Here is a 27,286-nt window from a genome sequence, read left to right as displayed (position 1 = left end):
TGCCAATAGGTCGCACTGCATGTTGTAAACAGGGTCGCCACGGACCTTTCTACTGTAAACTCCATTTTGAATGTTTTTATGGTTTAGGGATTTATGGCACGCCTCTTTTCTCATGGCCGAAAACGAGAAAATTGCCTGGATTACCCAGATGTGGTTATGAATTCGGACTAAAACGCTGGACGATATCCGATCTGGGATCTTTTTTACGCAGCTTGCGATTTTTCTTGCTCTTCTGAAACGACCTCAGACTGCAGTGAAGGCTCTCATGTTGTTGCTAATCGCTTTTAGCAGAAACCTCCACTCAAAAACAATGTCAGATGATGCAACAAATCAAAACAGGAACGTAAATATAAAAAGGTACGTATTTTTTCGACCTTTAATCCGATTTTTTTTTTTTCGTGAATACAAATATTGGCATTTTGATAGCGTAAAAGTATAGCAACTAGTACTAGTTTCAGATTAGTAACTGTCGTTTCTACATTCTGACTGAACTCGCGACTTGTTTTTCGCGGTTTGCCGTTGAATAGCTCTTGATGTGCCGTAAGGGCGATTTATGCACTTTTGGCTGTTGCGAGTTATTTAAGGGTTCAGAGTTTAAATGTGAATTGATTGACTCGTCTGTCTGCTGTGGATTAGCAGTGAGAGTAAGTAGGCCTCAGTGCGTGTGTGTCACTGATCCGCGCTCATGCTGCTGCTGCTACAAGGGCGCGAGATCAGCGCGAGACTTCCACATTTGGGGTTTTAATCAGCTCACAAAATGTGAGCTGCAGATAACGTGTAAATATTAAAGAAAACGTTAAAATAATTACATTCTATTAGGTAGTTATAAAAACATCTACTTCAGATAAATGTGTGCAAGCTAAGTACTTGACGTATATTTGACGTAGCTGTTCCTGTTATTTTAATACATTTAAATATCGATAACTCATCCAATTTCAAGATATATATACTTGAAAATTATACATATTACTGTTTGTGCAGAAAAATCCAACTTCTCGCGGGTCTTTTTGTTTGTTTAATTTCTTTTTTTTTATGATTATTGTTGTGGCTAATACTTTACCACAGTTTTGAATGTTAGCAACTATGCTATTGTAGAATCAGAATGAGATTTATTGTCAAGTATGCTCACACACACAAGGAATTTGTCTTGGTGAAGCTTGTGCCTACAATACGAAGGAAAAAAGGCCTTAATAATAATAAAAAACAAAGATATGACATCCAAAGTATGTATGGTAGTAAAACTAGATCTCTTTTATTGAATCCAAAAGGTTTTAATTATATTTTGCTACATATAAAGGTATTTTAAAGTGTCAAAAGGTCATTCGATTCAGGCCGATACAGCCCTTTAATTTGTGATTAAAATATCTTAAAATGTAATAAATGTATATATTTTAATTATTTGAAAAATTCATGTTTTCACTTGCTCATAAGCATGTCCCGAAACATCAGGTCATTCGGTACAACCGCTATAAAACATGGAAAATGTTGGAATATTTTAAAAACTTTTATACTAAATATAAAATGTTTGATTGTTCTTTTGCTAGCTAGATAGCAAGTTAACTATTTAACTATTTTTTGAAAATATCGTCATTCGGTATAACCAAAAGTGTCATTCGGAAAAAACAAAATTTTGGAAATGCTCATTGGGTTAGCAGGGTTAGACAAAAACAGGTGGAAAGGAAAAGACACATGTTAACTGCAAAATAACTAAGAATTAAAGTGAAGAATTAAGTGTGTGTGTATATATATATATATATATATATATATATATATATATATATATGGCATGACAAAATATGTACAAAATAATAATCTATATACAGACACAATTATGCTAGGGAATGTGAATAAGAAAGGGCCAGGATGTGTATAATTATAAATAGTGTGTTGGGTAGATGGCCTGGGGGCAAAACATTTTTCATACACTGTAAAGCTGGATAAGTTCAGAATACTCAAAATTTTTGTAGACACCGATTACCTCAAAAAATTTAAGTTAAGCAACTCAAATTTTTTAAATAAACAGTAATTTCAAATAACAATTAAGGTAAAACTGAAAAATTTTAATTTTAATGTTTAAGTCCACTGTACTTAAAACTATTGTTTAGCATTCATAATGTTTCTCATTTTTCAATTATTTTGATGCAGTGGTTGTAAAACCCAATAAGTTCAGAATACTCAAAACATTTACTCAAAGAAGTAAAAATGAACTCGAAGATCATTTTAGTTGAACTTAAAAAATGAACTTTGTACTACACAAACTCGCTAATTACAATTAAATTGAAATATTGAATAAACCTAATCTTTATGGTTAAATGTTAGTAACAGCACACCAGCATGTGCTAATGTAACCAAAGAGACCATTGCTTGCAACGTGCATTGTATAGCCTTGAAGTTTGCAGCCCATTCTCGACCTAACCACAGGCACTACTCTTCACCACAATGGTAACCTTACAAAACTTCAACATCACAGAAACACCTTTAAATACCAAAATAACAGAACATTTAACATTAACAAATCTTCCCCTGTATTAATCTTGTGCAACAACACACACATTAACACTCAATTTCAACATTTCTCCTTACACAGTGTGACACAAAGCATGCTGGAAACTTGAAATCTGCTGCAACTCAGTTTAATGTTGAATGTGTTCTTCTGATAACGTCGGTTAACATGGATGACGTCGCTTTATGTCGCTCAGTAAACTTAAAAATAATATTTTAAGTATAAGGGTTTACTCAAAAATGTTGAGCTGCACAAAAATAAAACTAAACTCCTTTTAAGTTGCATCAATGACTTTAATTGCAGTGTACTCAATCTTTATAAGTTAGTAGTACAATGCCATGGTGCATTTCTGTCTACCTCTTTTAATCATGTTTTGTTTTTATGTTATTTACAGTAAACTATGCTTAAATTTTTAGTGACAGTATTTATGGTCCTTTAGAAACTATAATTGTTTCATTGTGTTTTACCACAGTAGTGCAAGATGGATCAAGGAGGACTGAAGAACGGCGCCAAGAGAGATGAGCGTTTAAATACATTGGATTACAGCAACAACCCAGTTGAGGGGATTTTACGAAGCGGAATACAAAGCGCCATGTCTGTCGCCCCCACATCCATAGTTCCTCAACCCAGTCCACTGATGCAGCCAGTTTCCGCGGACCTTCCCAATGGCCTGAGCAATTCACCCACGCTTGAGGAGCACAGCACCTCCACTCTTGGCATCTTTGCGGAGGATTCAGAACTCAAAGCGTTTGGGAAGGAGCAGAGGGCTCAACAACAACAAGCCCAGGGCTCTTACACTCTTGGGGACAGCTTCTCAAGTCTGGAGGCCAGCATTGCAGACCTCAATAGCGCCTCCCCTTCAATGGACTCCCTGATTGGTGGAGTTGACCCCAATCTCTTTCCTTTAAAAACTGAGGATTTTTCTCCCATGGATAAAGGCGATATGGACCTCGACCAAGATTCCTTTGGTCCCATTGGGAAAGATGTTGATGTTGGCAATCATAAGCTCTTTAGTGACAACACTCTGGACCTCCTGCAGGACTTTGAGTTGGATGGATCGCCCTCTGATTTCTACGTGGCGGATGACGCGTTCCTCTCCACCATTGGTGAAGATGCTCTGCTTGGAGACTTGACGACAAATACAGAGAGGGACACGAAGGCCACGATCTCGGTGAGCAGCACAGTCAACGGCGTGAGCACTTCCAGCCCCTCCAACACCACCACCAGCTTGGCCACTGTGAAGGTGGAGAAGGACTCTATAATCCAGCTGTGTACTCCAGGGGTCATCAAACAGGAGAACGCTGGTGGGACTAACTATTGTCAGATTGGTCTCCACAGCGCACCCATTAACATTTGTGGTGTCACCACTTCAAGTGGACAGAGCTTCCTCTTTGGGACCAGCTCGTCCACAGCTGCTGTCAGTCAGCAGAAAGATCAGAAGCCTGTCTTTAACGTGTACACCCCTCTGACCTCTTCAGAAGACAGTTGGAGCAGGGGCCAGGGCTTTGGGAATGCAAGTGGAATGCAACAGAGGGCCAGCGAATGCTTTTCCAAAAACTTCTCAAGCCCCTATGCCAGGTAAGCCATGAAAGCCACCTGGATGGTCAGTGCTTCAGTTAAAGATTAAATTGACCAGCGCCACACCCACTTATTACATAATCACTATAGAGACAGAGTGTGAAAACCACGTGCCTCCTTGTCATTTCTGACTTATAACAAAAAACAGAACAATGTCTAAAAGCTGCGGTGTGACAGGGTGTACAGCAAACAAGCTAAAAAACCCAGAAGGAAGTTTTTATAAGCTGTCGACCCAAAAAAAAACGAGCATTTAAGGACACAAAAGTGGATACAGGCAATTGAGACAGAGCGCAACGTGTCATATTACTCTGAGAACGACGCCCACTGGAGGGGAACGTGATATGCGGCAGGAAATATAATATATAAAACTGACATTTGAATATTTGACTTACCAGTGACAAAATGTCACACGTAGGCATACTGAGTGTCAGGATCCTACAATTTACCCTTTCTTCCTACTGATGCTTCACATCTTACTGCCTGTATCCACTTTTGTCTGGCTTTTACGTTTCGATAACTTAGTATTGGTTTTTTTTAGCTTGTTTGCTGTACACCCTGACACACAGCAGCTTTTAGGCATTGTTCTGTCTTTTGTTTGAAGCAAGAAATCAAAAGGAGGCAGCTTCACGCAATACAAACTCAATGGAGAGGGTTGGATTGTTTTCCCCCCCAGTGTGGGTGTCTCTATTAGGGCTGGAACAAAAAATCGATGTATCACTCGATTCTGAGATTTTCTGAATGCATCGCGGTTCTCTCTGGAATCGATTCGGAGCTTAATTTTTAAAAGCAGATGGCACTCTAGGCTAGTTTTTAACTGCACACTCAAATGCTCATGAAGAAGAGCGCTTGTGCATTTGGCTGAGTGTGAGAACGTATTTGTTCAGAATGCTTGATGTGAGATTAATGTAAACAGCCCACTGCAAACATTTGCTTCAACCTTTTTGAACTTTATGAATGATTATTTTAAAGAAGGTTCAAGTTTTGTGCATAAGGAATTGGAGGCAAGCAGGATACAGCTGTTTCTAAAGCATGAAGTGCCATCTACTGTTAAAATCGATTCGAGAGAGAATCGCGATGCATTCGGAAAATCTCAGGATCAATCGAGAATCATTTCTCGATTCGTGATGCATCGATTTGTTGTCCCAGCCCTAATCGCCACGGATCAACGGTAGAACGAAACTTTTTCCGGAAAGTTCGCTTTGGCATGCTGTTTCCTGAAACAACCTGCAAACAAACTTTGTTTTGGCCTGATTTTGTTTGAAATCACATCACACTAGTTCGTTTTTCGATTTTGCTTGAAGTATATCAGGGTCTTAATGAATGGAGAAACAAGGAAATTTATTGCTCAAAAGTGTGGCAGTGTTATTTTAGTATTTTTTTATATACTATTATAGTTTTTATTAATGTTTTGAATTAGCTTTTACATTTTGAGTTTCATTTTAATTAATTTATCTTTTTAAATAATAATACTGTTTAGGTTTAATTTATTTTGTTTCATTAATTTAATTTTAGTTTTAGGTTTTATTTATTTCCAGTAAGTAATTTTAGTGCTTAAACTTATATTAGTTACTTGCTAGGTTATTTGCCAACATTTATTTAGATATTTTCTAATAATATTTAATATTATTAAATGTGTCTAATATTTATTGCATCTTCATTTCAATTAACAAAACATGTTTTTAATAGTTTTAGTTAAGAATAAAAAATAAAAGAAGTCTGGAACCATTTTAGCAGGATTTTAATAGTTTTGGCGCAAAAATATATTCAGTATTGAACAGAAAGGAATGCACAAAATAAGAATTGAAATTTGAGAGTATCTTTTCTGGGAATAATCATGCCATGCATTTCCTCCAGTACGAAACAGCCAGGAAATGGAGGTCAGACCAGAAAAAAAAATCAGCACTGATTTTTAAAGACTGCTCTTAAATTAGCCTAACAATTACCATGCTGTACCATTATTGGTTTGTTACAGTTTAACCCACAGTATTAAACTACTTAAAGATGCTGTAAGGTCATTGCAAGAATACAAAATCTGACACTGAACATTCAGACATTACTGCACCATTTCCTTCTTCACATTCATGTTCCATCATGTTTTTACTTCTATCTCTCGTCAACTATTTGCGAACCCTGACTTGTGTGAGCAGAAATCGTAATCGTATGAAATATGCTTTGAGGGCATAACAGTAGGGCAGAACTTCTGTGGAAATAATCTGTTAAAGTGCTTCTTTTGTTAATATAAAAAACCGTTGTGTGTTTACTGTAAGTCAAGGAAGTCTAAAGATGACAGTACTTATCAAGGAGTTATGTAACTGACACACATAGCCGAGGGATCTCCATAAAGCAGGTCTCTGCAGCTCGACCTGAAACCTGCTCATCCAAGACTGCAGCGGTTTGATTGATTGGTAATGGCGTGTCAAGGATACAATCTTTGAGGAAGTGTCTGCATATTTGTCATGTGACAGGGCCATTAGTGACACACCCACATAGACCAGCTTTGCTGGATGCTTTAAATAAACACAAAGATTGTTTTTCTAATGTCAGAGTCATTGAGTTCAGATTAGGGATTTGCACGAGTACTCAGGTAGTTTAAAAAATACATTGTAGTGCCAATCTGCCATACATAACATTATAATGAGAACACTTTCGTATGTTGTGAATTCTTTGTGCTTTAGTTGCCCGTGTTTCAGCACATTGTTATGAGAAGAGCGCATCCCCAGCGGGAGTAACACTTTCTGGCAAGCATGGTACTTAGTTCAAGTTAACTCACATCTGCGTCCTTTTGTGCAGATACAAGTTGTATTGTTACGTTTATGTTGTGTATCTAGGATGTCTGATTAATCTCATGTGTGTCATATAGAATGTTGTTCATTCATTCTTCAGCTTCACCTCATGCAGCTGTTGCTTTTATTTTATTTTTCGAAAACATTGATGCATTATTGATTATCTGGCAGTGTCGTATTTTCATTTTTCGATTGTCATATTTTTTTTATTTGTCAACATCAAACAGTGTTTTAATTAAAATATTGGTAACACTTTAGTTTAGGGTCCAATTCTCACTAATAACTAGTTGCTTATTAGTATGCATATTACTAGGATATTGGCTGTTTATTAGTACTTATAAAGCACATATTAATGCCTTATTCTGCATGATTATATTCTATATCCCTTAATCTGCCCAATATCTAAACATAACAGCTACCTTACTAACTATTAATAAGCAGTAATTAGGAGTTTATTGAGGCAAAAGTCTTAGTTAATAGTGAGAATTGGATCCTAAATTAAAGTGCCATAATAGCCATGACGGACATGCCCCGCCCCCTGAGTATTGTTTTTAAGACCTGTCAGTACTCAAAATAAAAACAAAAATCTCTAGTTCAGATCTAGTTCAGATGTAACACCAGTGTTACCACTTCTCGTTTCATTAATCGGAGCGCTAATAAGAGCATGAAATCTTACTTGATGTCAACAAGAAATTAAAATCAACCCTGTTTACTTACTTAATACATGTCCCTGGTCTTATTGTGAACAATTCATTATTATTTTAAAGTAAAAGAAAATCATTCTCTTTGGAATTTTTCATCAAAATGTATAAACTTCATCTTAAATGACTATTTAATGTTAACCAATAGACAAATAGCTATTTAGTCATTGTTTTAGGCCACTGTTGTAGGTAAAGAAGCATTTCTAAAATCTTAGCAGCACAGTAATTAAAAGGAAGACATTAATATAAAGGTTACAGCAGGGGTGTCCAATACAGTGTTGTTATTGTTAATGAATACTAAAGCTATTAAAAATCATTTTCGGTTATTGAAATGAAACTGAAAATAAACTATAAATAACTTAAACCTAAAAAAATTACATAAAATGAGATATGTTGCCTTAGCAACTAAATGAAATAAAATAAATTTAAGTTGAAGTACTAAAATTACTAAAACTGAAATAAAAATATAAAATAAAGTAGGGATGCACCAATATGAAAATTTTGACCGATAACCGATAATTCTTAATATTTCTTTATATTCTTTATATGTTATATTCTTTATACTTGAAAGCCGATAACCGATATATTGGCCAGATAAATCAAAAATAAATAAATACTATTTATATTATTAATATTACTCAAATTATATGACTAAAGGGCCGTCAACTAAAAACAGAAATGTTTTGGATGTGTTTAGGCCGTTCATTTACACGACAACAGGGTTTTGGGGGCCTAAAAATGCAAAATTTTGAAAACAATATCGTTATTATCTCCGTGTAAACAACAAAAACTGCATCTGCATTCACATTTCTTTACAAAGTGACATCGCCATCTACTGGCCTGGCATGAATAATACAGCGTTTTAGTCATTTTCGCGGATCCGAGTGAACTGGGATCGTTTTGATAATGTTGTCTGTACAAAGAAAAAAACTTTCCATTTTTAGGACATCATTGTCGTGTAAACGTAAATTAACACTGGTCCAATCCTACTCCAGGAGGGCCACTTTTCTCGTCTCGCCAGAAGATGGCGCTGAATCATCCATCTGCCATCACTGGGCCACTACATAGTCAGATGTTTTATGAAAAAAAACGTCGCAATAACTTGAAAGTGCATCATAAAATCATCTAAATAGTTGGTGGTTCTGGATAGAAAAACAGTCAGTTAGTGGTTCAGTCACGGAGAGCATGAACAGATGGTGAAACACAAGAGAGGTTTCATCTTTAATTTACATGTGGGCTCAATTATCAGGCCTTTGTGGTCTGCAGGTTTTGAGTGGGAGTTGAGGTTGTTTGCGACTGCGTCCCAACCTGTGTGACATTTAATGGCTTGCGGCCAGCTTAGACAGGAGCTATCTCTCTCTCTCCCTGTCTCTTTGTTTGTCTGTCTCTTACTCTCTCTCTTGTGTGCACGCTATGCGGCAAACGTGGTTTGTATCAGGTCAGTGGCGCCACTTTTCTCACGCAAACATGCAATCGGTTCACACCCCTTTGGTTTTTCAGCATTTATTTTATTATTCCTATCGCTTCTTCTATGTGACTGTCTTAATGAGGATCTAATTGAGCCAAACCCTTTGATTTGTAGTGACTCAGACATTCTTCCTGAAAACTTTGCTCAAATTGTTCTTGGCTTTATATGAGTCAATGTCGAGTCACTCTCAGGCAGCTGTGAATAAGTAGCTTGTTTTCTCTTTCTCCTCCTAGTCTCTCTCTCCTCTCCTCCCTCCAGCGCACACACCCACTGAGTATTTTTAACTCTGCATAACCAGCCCCACAATGAGGACCTTTGGACTAGTGAAAATATAGGTTTTCTGGGAAAAAAAAAAAGCCCCAGGAGCTGAATAAAACAGACTGTTTGTGCGTTAATTTACAGTGCTCTGAACCTAAAGAAGTCTATATTACTAAAAATACAACTTAAACTTCCGTTGACAAGTTGAAATTTGATTGTAGCTGAACAGAGAGACTCCAGACAGAGGAGGTTTATGCACAGCTTTCTTCGCTCTTCTAACTTCTCCACAACAAAAACGGATTGTTTCTTGAGCAGCAAATCATCATATTAGAATGATTTCTGAAGGATCATGTGACAAGATTGACAAGTTTGTCAAGTACTGATATAGATATGAGATACAATTGCAAACTGGATATGGAATGTCATCTGGCTTTTGGTTTTATTCTCCATGTGGACAAAGCCATGAAAGGATTAAGTCAATATGAAATGCAATAAGTAGATGCACGATACTAAATTTCTCCACCGATACCGATAGCCGATTATTCAGAGTGATATCTGCCGATACCGATAACAATACTGATAGTTTTGGGGGTTCTGCCTTTTATATCTTCTTTTAAATTAATGATAATTTCAATTATAATTAATCATTATATTTTTAATTATAATATTTTGAAAGAAATGCAAATAAAAACTTTATTCTCTCCACTTTATTCATTAACTTGTTTCAGAGTAACTGGTATCAGGTGATAAACACTACTCAAATTAATATTAATACACATTAACTAAATTCTGAAGATTAAATTTATATTTCTTAACTTTCTGAATGTGATTAATTCATATAATTACTATTAATATTTAACATCAAACTGGTTTCTTAGCATTTTCTTTACACAAAGCCCAAATTCAGTGCATTTTCCTGAACTCTTTTGATTGGCAGGATATATCGGCCCTGACTATCGGCTGTTTTTAAACTATCGGATATGTAAATCCGATAGTTTAACAGGATATATAAATTTGCTCCGTTTATTGGCCGATATATCGGTGCCTCTCTAGCAATAAGCTTATTTTTACATAAAAATAAAGTTTTAGCCATGTTACACTAGCATAGAACTGCACGATTCTTAGGCCCCACCCACAACTGCTGATGGACTCTGCTCTATTAGCATAGCTCCTCCCATGAGTGAGCTGATATTACTGCGCACATATTATCAGCATTGCCTTGCCTTTCCTTGTCTAGGTACTGTGTAATCACGCTGCTTTCACTTTAATACATCTAATATACACATGCGATTTTTTTTTTTTTCCCCTGCTGTTTACGTTCTCAGACATAACCGACTGTGTTTATGTGAACTTTGTGTGTTTTTGACACAACCTTGTGTTTATTTGACAGTTTAAGCGCAATAAAACATGTAAGAGAACTTAGTTTAGTACTCTCACGACACGCCGTCTGACAGACCGCTTTCTGTGCGTGTGCTTCAGGTGCGTGTGATCAGAAAACGATATATCAGAAATTTAGACTGATATGGCATTCTACGCATGCAGATAATAAACTTCATGCTGATGAAGAACTGCAATGTCACATGAGTGTGACAACAGTAGAGATGATAATCAAAACTAAACAGATGTTTTAGATTTTGAGTATTTGAGGCACAAGCTGTACAGGCTCTGCCCTCTTCTGGAAAGGGGGCGGGGAGCAGCAGCTCATTTGCATTTAAAGATACATGCACAAAAACAGCATGTTTTTCCTTCCAGTCAAAAATGGGCATCCACAACATGATCTGTGGGGTATTTTAAGCTGAAATTCACAGACACATTCTGGGGACACCAAAGATTTATATTACATCTTGTAAAAAGAGGCATAATAGGTCCTCATTAACTAGTTTTTGTTGCCAAAAACCAACTTGCCAGACCACTACACTAAAAGCTATGTCAGCTACTGGGAAGGTATTTAGTCATCGCATATATTTGACAGCAGACAACCCAAGTTTAACTACAGCCATAAAGACGGCAATGTCTCTCTCTTTCTCTCTCTTTTATTTCCTTCCTTCTTTCTCACTTACTTTTTCACGGTCTCGCTGTGGTTCCTGTAGAGCAGGAATTTTGACAGTCAGCAAAAGTGGATAATGGATGCAAGTCACCTCTGTGTTTATAAGTGCTTTAGCACACAGAGATCAGGCTGCCTGAAACACTTTGAGTGCCATTGGTTTGACCTACTTTCTCTTCTGTATCACAGCTGGGCTGAGCAGAGCTTACCCCGCGTCTACACTGCAGGCCAGCGGCGCGACTCAACAAAACTAAAGCACCCACGTTGTAATTAACAAAACAGTCTAAACTGTGTGCAAAGACCTGAAGGGACAAAGCCAAAGTATAATGTAAAGAAAGAATATGCTACGTACTGTGGTAAAATCATGCAGCCTTGTGCCTATGGCCGAATCACTAACAGTTCAGACATTTTCCTCTTGGCGCGCTACTGCGCTTATGATTACTAGTTTAAACTCTGTGACATTTCCATTGAGAAGAATGCAGACAATGTAACTGTATGTCGGCTTGAGCAAACCAATGTGGTTAAACTGGTTGCAAAGTAAATGTGTCCTACATTTACTTTATTTTGTTTTTTTTGTTTTTTTTTACAAACATGATGAGTCATCTCAAAAAAGGAAAGCAAGATGGCGCTTCTTGTGTTGTGATTATATATTAATAGAACGATTTATCATGTGTTGGTAGTTTTATTTTAAGAATCGTTGCGTTTAAAATGCAGAGTGTTTGTACTTGCGCCTGAGTCATGAGTCAGTAATATTATCAGAACTTATTCAAGGCTTTGAGAAGAATGTCAGAAGCAGCGATGGCATGCTTAACTTCCTCTTACTGTTTTCATGTGTTTCTCCTAAGGGTAAGAGCCATTTCCCTTTTTTATTGCTGCTTTTGCTCTCCGATCCTGGGAGACTAGAGTCTTTAGCCAAGTATTAGGCATTTCCTTCAAATTAAACGGGTGATTAAAACTCATGAACCTTTGCAAAATGTCATTATGTGCCATTTAAGGTATAATGAAGATATTAAAACAAATAGACTAATTAAAATGCCTCGTAAACAAATTGAATGTGAGATTTTCAGCCCACTGTGTTCACTAGATGGCAGGGCCTGTAGAGATCGGATCGATCAATACATCACTAGATGGATATGTAATGTGGAGGAAATCACGTGTTTTGTGGCCATCAACTGCAGACTTTAAATAAGTTAAAAGAAGATGGAGATAATGGGATTTTAGCCACAGGTTATCTCATCATTTGCAAACGCAAATTCTTTTCCATTATTGCATGAAATTAAAATTCACCTTATCTATTTTCTAAATGCATGTTGGTGTGAACAATTCATACATGCATGTTTAATTTTAGTTAGTTTGATAGATACTTTGCCAAAGAAATGGCAAAACTCAACATTAGAGACTTTTTAATCTTATTATGAGAAGGGTAAAAATATTTTCAGTTTATTATGAAACTGTGGCAAGACAGATTAGACTGTGGCGGGCCACCACAGTGTAGGTAATTACTGGGAAACACTAGCTATGTTTCCATGCATCTATTTTTATGCACATTTTGGGATATTGCATCAAAAACTACTTGATGGAAACGCCAAGATGTGCATAAAAAAAACTTATGCGCTCAAATGAGTTGGATACATTTTTTTTATCCGACAAGTAAACATCCATAAACTACTATGGAAACACATTTACTGAATAAATCCCTCGATGCACATAAATAAAAAACATGTGATGTTGCGCGATGGGACGGCATAACTGGACTAACCGGCGGACTGATTTCGAGCATCTGAAATGCTGTTTTGGTTGTTCTGAAATGTCTGAGAAAAGTCAGTCGTCAAAGCATTTACGCCACAGAACTGTCTCTTCCCAAATAGCAGACATCAGCCTTCGAAAGCAAGATAATGTGCTTATTGCATTTTGTCTGCCTGCGCAAATCATTTATTATATGCGAAAATTGTTATACACTGGCTTCGCCTACTTTTCTTAGTGATATTTAGCGGCAATTTATCATGAAGTGATGATTTTGTTCTCTTTGATTCACTAGATGGAAACACTTATTTATTCGCAAATGTTTCCAAGTTAAATTCGCAACTTTGGATGAAAACAGCTACTGCTTGTAATGTTTAAAGGCACACTATGTAAATTTTCACCACTAGAGGTCGCTTATTCAAAACAAAGGCGTAGCTTGATGACGCCTTGATTTCGCGGAATCATGGGAGGTGCTGTCTTCACGTCTACAGCCGGTGGAAAAGAATCGAGACGGCCAGAAATCATGTTCAAGGATGAGATTATTAACATTACTGTAGTATGAAGCAGAGCAGGACTGAGTGCTGTGCGAGCAGAAATGAGAGAAATGATTGCTAATGAGAGATGAGCGCGACACACATCTTGAGAGCAGCAGAACTTTTATTATGCCACAGTCGGCGCTTCTGTTTCTGTATGTGGGGTAACGCAGTGCTTTTTTTGTCATATTAGATACATTTGTGTGTTGAAAGTTGTTATAGTGCTACTCTGCGTTCGCTCGGCGGCTGCTATGAGACACTTGTTGCACACTGCAGTAAGCTAGATCGATATTAAGCATGGTAAAACATGGTACTCGTGGGATTTAAACAATAAGACTTACTGTGTTGAGCTACATAACATGATTAGTTTTCTGTTGATGAATGTTTCCAAACCGTTGCTCACCTGTCTAATAAAACACATAATATTATTAAAGTGTCTTTGGTGTTTCCATGGTTTCTACAAAATAAAACCGGAAATCGAGGGTAACGCGGGTATGATGTCATTGATAGGCGACGCACAGGCACAGCCCATGTCCTGGTTAAAATTGCGTATTTCTCTGGGTTTAAACATTCTTGGAAACATTTGGGATAATGTAAGTGCATAAGTCAGCAAAGTATATAACATTGTTCTAGTGGTTTTTGGATATTTTATTCCAAAAATATTACATATTGTGCCTTTAATAAAAAAATTGTCATATCTGGATCTTCCATTGAAAACGACGTATGCAGAACTTTAAGCTGCTCGCTTAAACACGCCCCTGCAAGCTCACGTTCATCTGCCTTCACTTTTGAGTGCCACGCCCACTTCTCAACATCCAATCAACAACTGATGCACAGACCATACCCCACATTTTTTCTTTTTTGATAATATTTCACTTAGATTTACTTCTCAGTACAGAAGAAAAGATCTGCCGCTACTTCCGTTTTATTGTGACTTTAATAGTTTAATAAAAGTTTACTTTTTTTCCCCTGCAGAAATCCAATGTAGCTCCACTTCCACCCTAATAGTCCTACATCTTCTCATCGTTACAGGTGGTGGTACTTGACACAGCTTTTGTGTTTTCTGATGCATAAAGCTCATTCACTTCTTCAAAGACTTTCTTTTAGGGTCCAGATTAGCCATATATGTTTGAGGACTTTCATCAAACTTTATCTCAGGGCTGCATTCAGCCTCCGGGCCACCAGCACAATTATGTCTCAAACTATTATTAATATGTTTTCTAAGTTATAGAGAACAGGTTGAGCCTTGATGCTATTAAATTTAATTGCACAAGTAACTAGCTCAATAAACCGCCAAAAAAAACACAGCTTTTTTTAAGGACAATAAAATCTATCACCATAAGAGTAGATGTGAGTGTACTTTATATATTGCATAATCATGAAGTATGTCTAGTAATATCAATAAAATACTTAACACAAATGACAGGTGTCTTATTTGATTATTTAGTTGGAACTTGATAGACGCAAACCAAAGGATAATATTATTGATAACAAAGCAATAAATCAGGCATCTGTGCAAAAACAACTTCATATTATGTAACTTGTTAGTCATAGACTTAAATCAGACTAATAAATACATATCAACTGGGTCATGTATTAATGCTGCAAGTCGTGACATTACTTAACAACTGTAAACAAAGGAAGTTTCGCTTTGTGCCAAACATGATCTGTCTTGTCTTGGCTTGTTTGGGACATGTCTCATTCTGTATCTTCACATTACTCCATGTTTCTTTGTTTCTCTCACATGTGAATACAGTAAAGCAGGGCTGACCACTGATAGTCATGCAAATATATCAACTGTAGTATATCACAAAATCTGTACCAGTTAAGTCATAGGTATGTTCCTATGTCATTATAAAGTCTACACAGTAAATTTAGACCGAAAATCAACAGCTGTTTGTCTTTAATGTTGTATTTGATCACTGATCTACAAAGCAGATGTTATCTGTTATTGCATGGAAACACATTCGTGCTGACTAAAGAGGATATGCAACTGTTCTCTCCTCCTTTTCGCTTTGCTTCACTTGATGGATTTGCATGCAAGCCCCTGTTTATTTTATTTCTGCTACACTGAAGGACTACTTGTATTATCGGTCTTTCTCTCACGCTGAATGTGTGTGTGGGCGTTGCAAATGTGGCTTCGTGCAGCCAGTGTGGAGGTGCTACATGTTTAGGCCACATTCAGCTGTCGCCCCCTGGTGGCTAGTCTAACATCCTCTTTTATGTTTCGTAATCATTGCATTGGCTTCTAACTACTTGCTATGAAGATATATTTCACTGAATATATTTCAGTGATAAATAAATTTGTGTAGCTGATGGTTAGTTCTTGTCAGCCCAAGTGAACAATGTTGATTATTATTTAATTAATATTTTTTCTGTACATTAATATGCTCCTGTGTTCTGTGTGTTTCAGACCTGAAGACAGCTCTGCCACATCTTCAGCTGTTGGAAAGTCCGGCACCGGCATACACAAGATCTGTCTGGTGTGCTCCGATGAAGCTTCGGGCTGCCATTATGGAGTCCTCACCTGTGGAAGCTGTAAAGTCTTCTTTAAGAGAGCAGTTGAAGGTGAGGAATACACCTGTATCTTTGTTTTATATCTGTGGCTAGCATTTATTTGATCAAAAATACAGTAAAAACAGTAATATTGTGAAATATTATTACAATTTAAAATAATGGTTTTCTATTTTAATATACTTTAAAGTAGAATTTATTTCAGTCATGCAAAGATGAATTTTCAGCATCATTACTCCAGTCTTCAGTGTCACATGACCCTTCAGAAATCATCTAATATGCTGATTTATTATCAGTGTTTGTGCTGCTCGATATTTTTTTACAACCTGTGATACTTTTTTCAGGATTCTTTGAGGAATAAAAAGAACATCATTTATTTAAAGCTGCAGTCCGTCACTTTTTTTGTTTAAAATCAATTTTTGAGCAAGTACATAACCAGGGAAATTCGAGCATGCTGCCATTTGTCTTTGCATCATTACATCACGTCTGTTTACATAAAGAACGAGTCCCAGCTAGTAGCTATACCATGTGAGGATGGCGGATAATTTATAGCCTTTTCTCTCAGCAGCTGCAATAATTAAACTTATCATTTTGATAGCGGATTGTATGGTATGACAAATTAACGTTAGAGATTAGACTGTACAGAAATTGAAATCTACAGGTAACGCTAATAAATACACACAGTCACGCAATGCTGATGTTGTTAACATTAACAATTTGAGAACAAAGAATAACAATAATAATAATTTGCACGGTTTGATGTGATATGAGCTAAGTGATCTTTAGATTTAATCACCATTAGTAGCGATTTATTGTAATCCTTTTTTTTTTCCCCCTCAGTTGGTCAGAACAAAAGTGGCAGATTTGTTCAGAAGACATTTTCCGGTGAAAATTCTTATTTTGGTCATACTTCCAAGACTACAATCTGTGATTCCGGAGTACATTCTCCTCAAAACATTAGATTCATCCGCGCTGAGGAGCCGTGCCGATGCACAACCCACGTAAAATGATAATTCCGCATCTAACTGCAATTGCAGGTTTCAAACAGAGATGGCGACAAAGCGGCAAAACTTACGGACTGCAGCTTTAAATTAGAAATCTTTTCTAATAATATACACTACTGTTTTAAAAGTTTGGGGTCAGTAATTTTAATTTTTATTTTTTATTTTTTGTAAGAAATCAATACTTTTATTCAGCAATTGATAAAAAGTGATAGTAAAGATTTATATTGTTAGAAAAGATTTCTTTTTAATCTTTTATTCATCAATGAATCCTGTAAAAAGTATCACAGGTTCCAAAAAAATATTAAGCTTTCCAACATTGATTATAAATCTAAATATTACAATGATTTCTGAAGGATCATGTGACTCTGAAGGCTGCAGTAATGATGCTGAAAATTCAGCTGAAATTATATTTTAAAGTAAATTGTAATTTTATTTCACAATATTACTGTTTTTGCTGTATTTTTGATCAAATAATGCAGGCTTGACGAGCATAAGAGACATTAAAAATACTAATATGTCCAAACTTTTGATCAACACTGTAAGTACACTACAATTGCACATGCAATACATTTAAGCACATTTCTTTTTCACAAGGGATGAAGGCTGGTCAACAAGACAAATCAGTGGGAAACAAAAATATGTGATATTCTTTGCCTTATTAGGTAGTTAGAGACCACAACCTTCCAGCATGTTCTGACTTCTCATTGCATGTCTATTTCAGATGAGTCGAACTATGAGTCATTCTTTGGTCAAAACTCTTTTTATTCTGTGGGTGTTGAAATGTATCTCTGCTTGACAGAGGAAATGCATTCTAATAATATGCAGGCAAGATTTTACAGGAACTTCTGTTAATTACCGTTTATTTTAGTGGCAGAAATGTTCATTATGCACATTTGTTCATTTAAAAAAGTAGCAAATTCATGCTTGACAGCTTCTGTTCATGATGAGCGAGTGCATCCTGTCTAATCCACACTACTCTTGATTCTCATAGGGCAACACAATTACCTGTGCGCTGGACGGAACGATTGCATCATTGACAAAATCCGCCGGAAGAACTGCCCTGCCTGTCGTTTCCGCAAATGCCTCATGGCAGGCATGAACCTAGAGGGTAACACAAAATGTTCTACCTATTACATAATTATACCACTGTGTCCCCAAATGTCAGTTTAGATTTATAACAAATGTAAAATTCAATTAAGGGAAATGCATAAAGTTTGACTATTGTAAACTTTCCTCATTCACTGCTCAGCCCGTAAAACCAAGAAGGGGCGTCAAACAGGAAAGGTAATCCAGCAGCCGACGATTCCAGAGCGCAGTCTTCCTCCACTGCCCGAGGCGCGGGCACTGGTACCCAAACCCATGCCTCAGCTGGTGCCCACCATGCTGTCACTACTAAAGGCCATTGAGCCGGACACCATCTATGCCGGATACGACAGCACCATACCGGACACGTCCACCCGCCTCATGACCACTCTGAACAGGCTGGGCGGCCGGCAAGTCATCTCTGCAGTCAAATGGGCCAAAGCTCTTCCAGGTACAACTTGGGACATCTTCAAAAAGTCCTTCAACCGCATAACGTTCTAAAAACCTCTATTTTGCACTTTTTAGGGTTCCGGAACCTTCACCTGGACGATCAGATGACCCTCCTGCAATGTTCCTGGCTGTTCCTCATGTCTTTTGGACTGGGTTGGAGATCATACCAGCAGTGTAATGGAAACATGCTGTGTTTCGCTCCAGACCTGGTGATAAATGAGTATGTATTTCATATAACAGGTCATGTGCAATAAGCCCCAACGTTTAACAAGAACTGGAACTATCCGTACTGTAGGAATAGGGCTCGACAATAAGCCTTGTCATGTGCTTGATTATTCACTTGTACGAGTAAAAAGTTACTTGTCCGGGGGAGAAAAAAAAGGATAATTTATTCTGAAGCAACATTTTTATCAGTGATCAGCTTTTACAGACTTAAAGGATTAGTTAACTTCAGAGTTCAAATTTCCTGATAATTTACTGAGGAAAACATTCCAGGATTTTTCTCCATATGGTGGACTTCACTGGGGGTTCAACGGGTTGAATGTCAGTTTCAGTGCAGCTTCAAAGAGCTCTACACGATCCCAGATGAGGAATAAGGGTCTTATCTAGAGAAACCATCGTACATTTACTAAAAATTATATACTTTTTAACCACAAATGCTTATCTTGCACTGCTCTGCGATGCGCCGCACATTACATAATCAGGCTGGAAAGGTCACGCGTTATGTAGGCGTGGCGCATCACAGAGCAGTGCAAGACGAGCATTTGTGGTTAAAAAGTATATAATTTTTATTTTTTTTAGGAAATGGCCGATTGTTTCTCTAGATAAGACTCTTATTCCTTGTCTGGGATCGTGTAGAGCTCTTTGAAGCTGCACTGAAACTGACATTTGGACCTTCAACCCGTTGAACCCCAGTGAAGTCCACTATATGGAGAAAAATCCTGGAATGTTTTCCTCAAAAACCTCAATTTCTTTTCGACTGAAGAAAGAAACACATAAACATCTTGGATGACATGGGGGTGAGTAAATTATCAGGAAATTTTAATTCTGAAGTGAACTAATCCTTTAATGTTATGAGATTAATGTTTTAAATACATTTTTGAATATACAAATGAGAAATGTTGGGAAAAGTGCAATGATACTTCTAAACATGAAACTAAACTGCCAGTAGGTGGCGGCAAGTCACAAGTCAGCTGGGTTTCCATCCAAAAACGTAGCAAATCTTTTCAAAGTTCGCAAAAAAAGATTAGGTGCGTTTCCATCAAGTTGTTTGATTGGATGACGGTGGTATTGGTAACCTAGTAACCAACAGTAAATAAAACACAGTGAACGAGCGGTCGGGAAGAGTTCACCTAAACACTTATGAATAAGAAAACAATAAACGAGAGCCGTCTGAACTCTTCTCGACTTTATTGAGAGGACAACCCTGAAAAACCCACGACACTCTAGTACAAAAGTACACATTTACACACACAACGAGCGCCAGTACATCCAGAATTAATGCATCATAACAGAATCAAACATAAAGTTTTCTGTTACAACACCATCAGCAGAAACAGCCGATTACAATTAGTTACGTGGGTTTAACGTTCGCTACATCAGAATTTATTCGGCAAATGTGTTTCCATCTCCCATTATTCGCATTAACTCTTTTTTGCACAGGTCAAAAACCACCTCAAGTGATTTTTATTCAAACTTTGGCGTTTCAATCACTCGTTTCTGATGCGATACTTCAAAATGCGCATAAAAATGGTGATGGAAACATATTGAGTCATAGCTATTGAGTCATTCAAGTGATTCGTTCAAAACGCTGAATCATTCAGTAACAAAACACAGCCGAGTGTTGCTTTGAGAATGCGCAATAGTTTTGCTATGTTTGGAACTATTTTCGTTGGTGAAATAGAACAAAAACAGTCAATATTGTGTGAAAAATGTAAGTAACTTAATATTAACTACTTGTTTATTTATTTGTAGTCATGATAATATTCAGCAAAATGGCTTCCTTGGTCATGTTATGTTACTATATCATATGTTATAAATAAAAAAAACTCAATGTTTTGAATTTTTACCACAAGTCATGTTTCTTATTTCTGAAGTTCTTTATGTGTGCTGTTACTCTTTATTTGTTTTGATTTCACGAAAGCCTCTCACAAAGAGACAGGCAGCGCAAGCCTCAAGTAACATCTTTTACTTTGGCTGTTTAACATATCATATAAGAGTTATTTGTCTCTGTCCACAGAGAGAGGATGAAGTTGCCCTACATGAATGATCAATGTGAACAGATGCTGAAGATCTCCAATGAGTTTGTGAGACTTCAGGTGTCCAATGAGGAGTACCTGTGCATGAAAGTGCTTCTGCTCCTGAGCACAGGTGAGCTACTTCAGAAGCCGTTGATGCTTGATCCATATGTATGGTCCAGATGTGTTCATTTGGTGTCAAAATGAGCTTAACAAACCAACATCATTTTACAGGGGACCATAACAAAACCTTTTTATGTTTTTTGTGGTTTCTCAGTACCGAAGGATGGTTTGAAGAGCCAGTCAGTATTCGATGAGCTGCGAATGTCTTACATTAAAGAACTGGGCAAGGCCATTGTGAAGAGAGAGGAGAACTCCAGCCAGAACTGGCAGCGATTCTATCAGCTCACTAAGCTACTGGACTCCATGCACGATGTAATGAAGTTTATCCTAAATAATGCTCATAGAAAATTATGGCTCTGCTCCAAACTCTATACAGGAGGCAGCTCCCAAACTGAGATGGACTAATATAGAACACTGTCCATAGGCAGCAACTCTGTGCGTCATACTAATACCGCTCGGGAGACTCGATTCAGCAGTTTATCCCAGTAGAGCATTGCATGTTGCTAAGATAATGATGCAATACTCTAATAAGGATGGATATACATGGCTCTCACAAATATTGGGTAAAATAGACCTTCTTATTGTATTATACTTAAAAGATTAGTTCACTTCAGAATTCAAATTTCCTGATTATTTACTCACCGCCATGTCATCCAAGATGTTTTTGTCTTTCTTTTTGAGGAAAACTTTCCAGGATTTTTCTCTTTTTCACTGGGGTTCAATGGGTTGAAGGTCCAAATGTCAGTTTCAGTGAAGCTTTAAAGAGCTCTACATGATCCCAGACGAGGAATAAGAGGCTTATCTCGAGAAACCATCAGCCATTTTCTAAAAAATGTATATAGTTTTTAAGCACAAATGCTCATCTTGCACTGCTCTGCGATGCGCCGTGCATTACGTAATCACGTTGGAAAGGTCACACTTGACACGAAAGTACTTCAAAATCGTCTGACATCGTTGTCTTGCCTTTTTTTGTAAAGGCCGTTTGACTTAGTCTTTGCACATTCGCTTTGTAAACACTTGCTCGGTACTTCCGCCTACGTCACACGTGACCTTTCCAACGTGATTACGTAATGCATGGCGCATCGCAGAGCAGTGCAAGACGAGCATTTGTGCTTAAAAAGTATATATATATATATATTTTTTTTTTTTTTTTTTTCTTTTCAAAAATGGCCGATTGTTTCGCTAGATTAGACTCTTATTCCTCGTCTGGGATCATGCAGAGCCCTTTGAAGCTGCACTGAAACTGACATTTGGACCTCCAACCAGTGAAGTCCACTATATGGAGAAAAATCCTTGTTTTCCTCAGAAACCTTAATTTCTTGTCAACTGAAGAAAGAAAGATATAAACATCTTGGATGACATGGGGGTGAGTAAATTATCAGAAATTTTAGTGAACTAATCCTTTAATAGACTGCACTATTTTAAATCATTTAAATATTACTAAATTAACAGCTTTATATTATATATTATAGTAAAATAATTAGGGGTTCAAGCATGTAGCGCTGAAACTCTATTGTAATTGTTAAATTTTCCAAGGATCAGCATTGGGCAGACCAAACTGTAAGTTGTAAGTCGAAACTTTGAGGGCTGGTAGTACTCACACCGTTTACAACGTCACCAAGGCTCGCCCTACAGCGGTGAAAAATACAAAATTGCTCATAACTCCTAAACCGTTCGTCGCAGGCTCAAGTGAGTCTTATATCGTTGGAGACACACTTCTCAGATTCGATCATCGCCCTGGCAAAATATTCATGCATTTTGGATTTTTTGCTCGATCTGAACCAAACCAGTGCAGAAAGATTCTCTGCAGGTCAAACATCAATAATTATCAAAAAAAAGTTAGAATTTCATTTCACTGTAACTCTTGAACCGAATGAGATATTTTCACCAAACTCGGTACTCATGTTTATGGGCTCAATTTTTTGATCACATGAAAAAAATCTCAGCGATTGGCCACTTGGTGGCCCTATAAAATAAAACACGAATACGGCTATACCTATGCAACAGTCAGTCCGATTGACTTAAAAACTGGCATGCGGTGTTTTTGTCCAAGGTGCCACGATTGTCTACGAGGACATTCGCGTATCTCAAAAAACACAGCCTCCGTCGGCCAATGAAGTTCGAGCGGCTGTCAAGGTTAATGGATGCTGATTGTAACGAAATTCGTTAGGGCCCGCTTCACGTTTTTCAGCCTTTAAATGAGGAGTTTGCCTCTGATGCTGCCTACTGAGGCAACTCACTGGGTTTTGAAACAGAGCAAATGTCTTTTATGTCATGTCATTTTAGTTTAAAAACAACATAAATCATAATTGGTCCTATTTTTTGACGTACACTACTATTTAAAAGTTTGGGGTCAGTAAGATTTTTTTTAAAGAGGTCTTTTTTGATCACCAAGGCTACATTTATTTGATCAAAAATGCAATAAAAACAGTTAAATATTATTATATTATTAATACTGTTTTATATAGTAAACTGTAATTTATTCCTGTAATCAAAGCTGAATTTTCAGCATCATTACTCCAGTCTTCAGTGTCACATGATCCTTCAGAAATCATGCTGATTTGCTGCTCAAGAAACATTTCATTGTATTATCAATGTTGAAAATAGTTGTGCTGCTTAATATTTTTGTGGAAACTGATACATTTTTTAATGTCACTTTTGATCAAGTTAATGCATCCTTGCTGAATAAAAGTAGTAATGTATCAACTTCCTCCATTTCTAAATAACTTTTCATTTGATGAAGAAGTGCATTACAGATGCTGTTTGAATCTCTAACCCCTCTGTATCTCTTCAGATGGTGGGTGGACTCCTGAACTTCTGTTTCTACATGTTTGTGAATAAATCCCTCAGCGTGGAGTTTCCCGAAATGCTTGCGGAGATCATCAGCAATCAGTTACCAAAATTCAAAGCTGGGAGCGTCAAGCCGCTGCTCTTTCACCAGAAGTGAATCTCCTCCCAGCAGCAGGACACGATGCCTTAAACATCCACCCCATCACCTCACTCCAACTCCACCTGACACAGCAGAGGGAGGCGGAGCTACGGCGCAAGGAGGGTGAGGGGTGGGGACAGTATGCAACCCAGCACAGAACTCCATGATTGACCAGAATAGAGTCGGAGGAAGAGACGGGTAATCAGAGGTTCTAAAAAGCTAAAAAATGGCTGAACTGTTGAAATGACATAACCGTGAATCTCATGGATAGGTTATCCCATACATGTCGTCTCAGGTGTTTGACTCCCAGCATCAACTATTAGTAGAAGAAATCTAATTGTCCAAGATCACTTACTATGTAGTGTTCCACAGGTCTTTTATTTTTGAAGCAGATGCAGCACTTACAGTTCAGTATGCGCAGATTATATTGTCTCTTTTACCGATTTATCTTCACATAGCGTACTTTTTAACTTCAGATGATAACAGTTTAAAATAATCATTTCAAATAATATGTACAGAGATAACGGCTTCAGCTTGGTTTGAGAAAATAAAACGCGTTTTGTATAACAACATATCGACACAGTTTTAAAACAAGTCATGTCATTAACAGAACTGCATATATATATATACAGAAAAAGGGAAAATATGTGCCTTTTTTTTTTAGCTTGTTTCCTTTTTAACCATTCGTCCGCACCAGACATCTGGCACCCATTGTTTTAGGACTTCTTCATAGTTGATTGTACTTTTATACCCAGTTGCACTTGTAATTTTAAAATAACGGCTGTTTTTTTGTTTTGTTTTGTTTTTTTGGCAGCTCTGTAATCATTAGTGTGAAATTCAAAAAAGTGATCCTTATCAATAAGACATGGAGATGCATCTAACGATTATTTTTACACTGATTGGTCAGTCAAGAAATGCAAATCGAGCACTTTCACTCCTTGTAAATGCTTTAAAGTGGCTGGTTTAGGTTTGTTCTGCAGAAAGGTGTATTCATGTCGAAGAAAGCCATTTATTATTAATTTCACCTGTTAATTAATAGAGGAATTATGCAATGTGAAACATGAGTTTTTGTTTTTTATGTGTGTGTCGTAATTGTTCCTTTATTGTCGCTGGCTTACATAGTAATGCCACAGTAGACAACCAAAACAGAGGTTGCGGATTACATTCTGAATTCATACAGATTTTTTTAAGTCAGATACAGTACAATCGCGTTCAGCTACACCAAACATCAACTCAGGCCCATTTCATTTATATTTGCAGCATTTCTCAAACTCTAGATTCTGTATGTTTTTTAACCTTTTTTTAATCAGGTCTAATCCATAAAACTAACCTTGGCTGTCTGATCGTTCAGTCAGTCGAACCGTGGCGCAGGAGCAGGGTTAACTCTGGGAATTTCTACTCACCTGTATTGTTGCAATCTGTTATTTCTGTGCCAAACATATATTGCTTTCAGTTTGTACAATATAAAACTGTGCTTGTCTTAACAGTTGTCAAAGGTATATATATTCAAGAGAGGGAAAAGATGAGAATATTTTAAATTTCTTCCGTGGAAGCTTGTTTAATACATGAATAAAAATCAAATGATATCTCCAGCTTCAAACTGCTTAGCGTTGCATTGTGTGGTACAGATTTAGCGATCAACACTTATTTTCAAATTCTAATCAATATCTGAGCAGCACTTTTCACTTTGCTCTTTTGTTCCTACAGATATATATGATAAAAATAAACAGATGTATTTACATGAACTTTTGCAACGTGTCTAATAAAATGTTCTCTTAGACCCTATAGTATCAGGAGTGGCTTGTCATGTTGTCAGAATTCAAAAGCATGGAAATATGGGTGGGATTTAACATAATGCTTGGTTGTCAAAAGGGACGTTATCTCACCTCTTATGGGAAGAGGGTCAGCTAACAAAGAGGCAAGAAATAGTACATAAAACAATCTTTTTTTTTTTGTAGGGGTGTAAAGGTCTTTGCACACTGAGTCCGAAATTTTAATATACGTTTTTTCATATTCATCATCTTAAAAATTCGTCAAGCACAGAAACCTTGCACACCGAGTTCGATGCGTATTAATCTGTTGCGAAAAAATTCGCAAACCAATACAAAATGGAGTCTTCAAGCAGTGGGGATGATTTTGTTGTCCTCTCACTTCTTAAAAAGAGAAAAAGAAGGGAAATATTGGGTCCATCCAATTCTGAGATTGCGTAGAGAGGAAGGAGAGTTCCACCTCCTTATCAAGGAGCTGTGGGATTATCCCGAAATAATCAGTGCAGGTGTAGGAAATACTGGTGTTATACATATGTAACGGAGGCCAGGTAGCAAGAGCTGTGTGAGTAAACCTCACTCCCCTGTTCTGAAGAGGTGTTCTAGCAACTGATGCTAGAGGCTGCAGTCTTTAGCCTCCTTGTTAGAGGGCCCGCCTCCCATGCCAGCGGACCCGGGTTTGAGTCCCGTTTAGAACGGGTGGTCATAAAAACTTTTATATTCCGTCTCTTTGTATTTCGCACTTTGTCATACAGTGCTTTGTACTGCAAGACGAAGTGGAACAACTTTTCAGACGGCATTCTGGATTTTGGCGTTCACTTGTACGGTGGCTCTGAATTGTCAAAACACCTCTCAAAATGCTTGCTATGGATGCAAAAAACACAGAAAATTAAACCCAATCCGATTGAGGTTGTATTTATTATTTATTTTTTAACGTGCGAAAATTTCGGACTCATTGTGCAAAGACCTTAACAATACACTCGCCACAATTTGGTTCGATGCACGATACTGATCTCACGATACGATACTCTGACAATATTTTAAAACTAAAATGGAGATAAAATGGTCTTTTTTAATTATTCTAAGATGTGTAGGTAAAGAGTTAAATAATGTACTTCATTTTTTATTTATTTATAATAATTATTAAACATAGAAACTCAAATGTATGATCTTCTGGGTTTACCATTATTTAATGTACCATAACACATTTGATGCTAAATGAAATCTCTCTAAAATTTCATTTTGAGTTAGCTATCCACCAGTGTTGGGGGTAATGCATTACAATGCATAACTTGAGTTATGTAATCAGATTACTTTTTCCAAGTAACTAGTAAAGTAACACTACTTTTATATTTACAACAAAATGAGTTACTTTTTTAAACAAGTAACACAAGTTACTCTGTTTTATTTAAATAATAAATTATTTTTTAAGGTCTCCTGTCCTCATGTTGAGATAAATTGTAAACATGATTATTGTAGTTCTAGACTAAATGTGAACATGCATTTACTCATCTCACTTGCACAAAAACAGATTCAGTATTTCACTAAATGAATAAAACAGTGAAATTC

General features: G+C 37.0%; 1 protein-coding gene across 1 annotated transcript; it reads left to right on the top strand.

Annotated features, from left to right (window-relative positions):
* Positions 1–25,736, top strand: nr3c1 (nuclear receptor subfamily 3, group C, member 1 (glucocorticoid receptor)). Its single transcript, XM_051859851.1, has 9 exons — positions 1–357; positions 2,976–4,081; positions 16,025–16,179; positions 18,121–18,237; positions 18,379–18,663; positions 18,738–18,882; positions 20,902–21,032; positions 21,177–21,334; positions 23,817–25,736. Exons 2-9 carry the CDS (start codon positions 2,985–2,987, stop codon positions 23,967–23,969), a joined length of 2,241 nt encoding a protein of 746 aa, XP_051715811.1. The 5' UTR covers positions 1–357; positions 2,976–2,984; the 3' UTR covers positions 23,970–25,736.
* Positions 25,737–27,286: the final 1,550 nt, after the last annotated feature.

The sequence above is a fragment of the Ctenopharyngodon idella genome, chromosome 14, assembly GCF_019924925.1.
Source record: "Ctenopharyngodon idella isolate HZGC_01 chromosome 14, HZGC01, whole genome shotgun sequence".
Taxonomy (NCBI): Eukaryota; Metazoa; Chordata; class Actinopteri; order Cypriniformes; family Xenocyprididae; genus Ctenopharyngodon; species Ctenopharyngodon idella.
The sequence above is the reverse complement of the archived record's forward strand: the minus strand, read 5'-3'. Positions and strand labels throughout refer to the sequence as shown.

Bases quoted from the DNA above. Each gene is read 5' to 3' on its own strand.
- nr3c1 (XM_051859851.1), top strand. From the start codon at position 2,985: ATGGATCAAGGAGGACTGAAGAACGGCGCCAAGAGAGATGAGCGTTTA. The intron at 18,664-18,737 runs GTACAACTTGGG...TGCACTTTTTAG, and splicing joins ATGGGCCAAAGCTCTTCCAG to GGTTCCGGAACCTTCACCTG. The intron at 18,883-20,901 runs GTATGTATTTCA...CTCTGTCCACAG, and splicing joins CCAGACCTGGTGATAAATGA to AGAGAGGATGAAGTTGCCCT.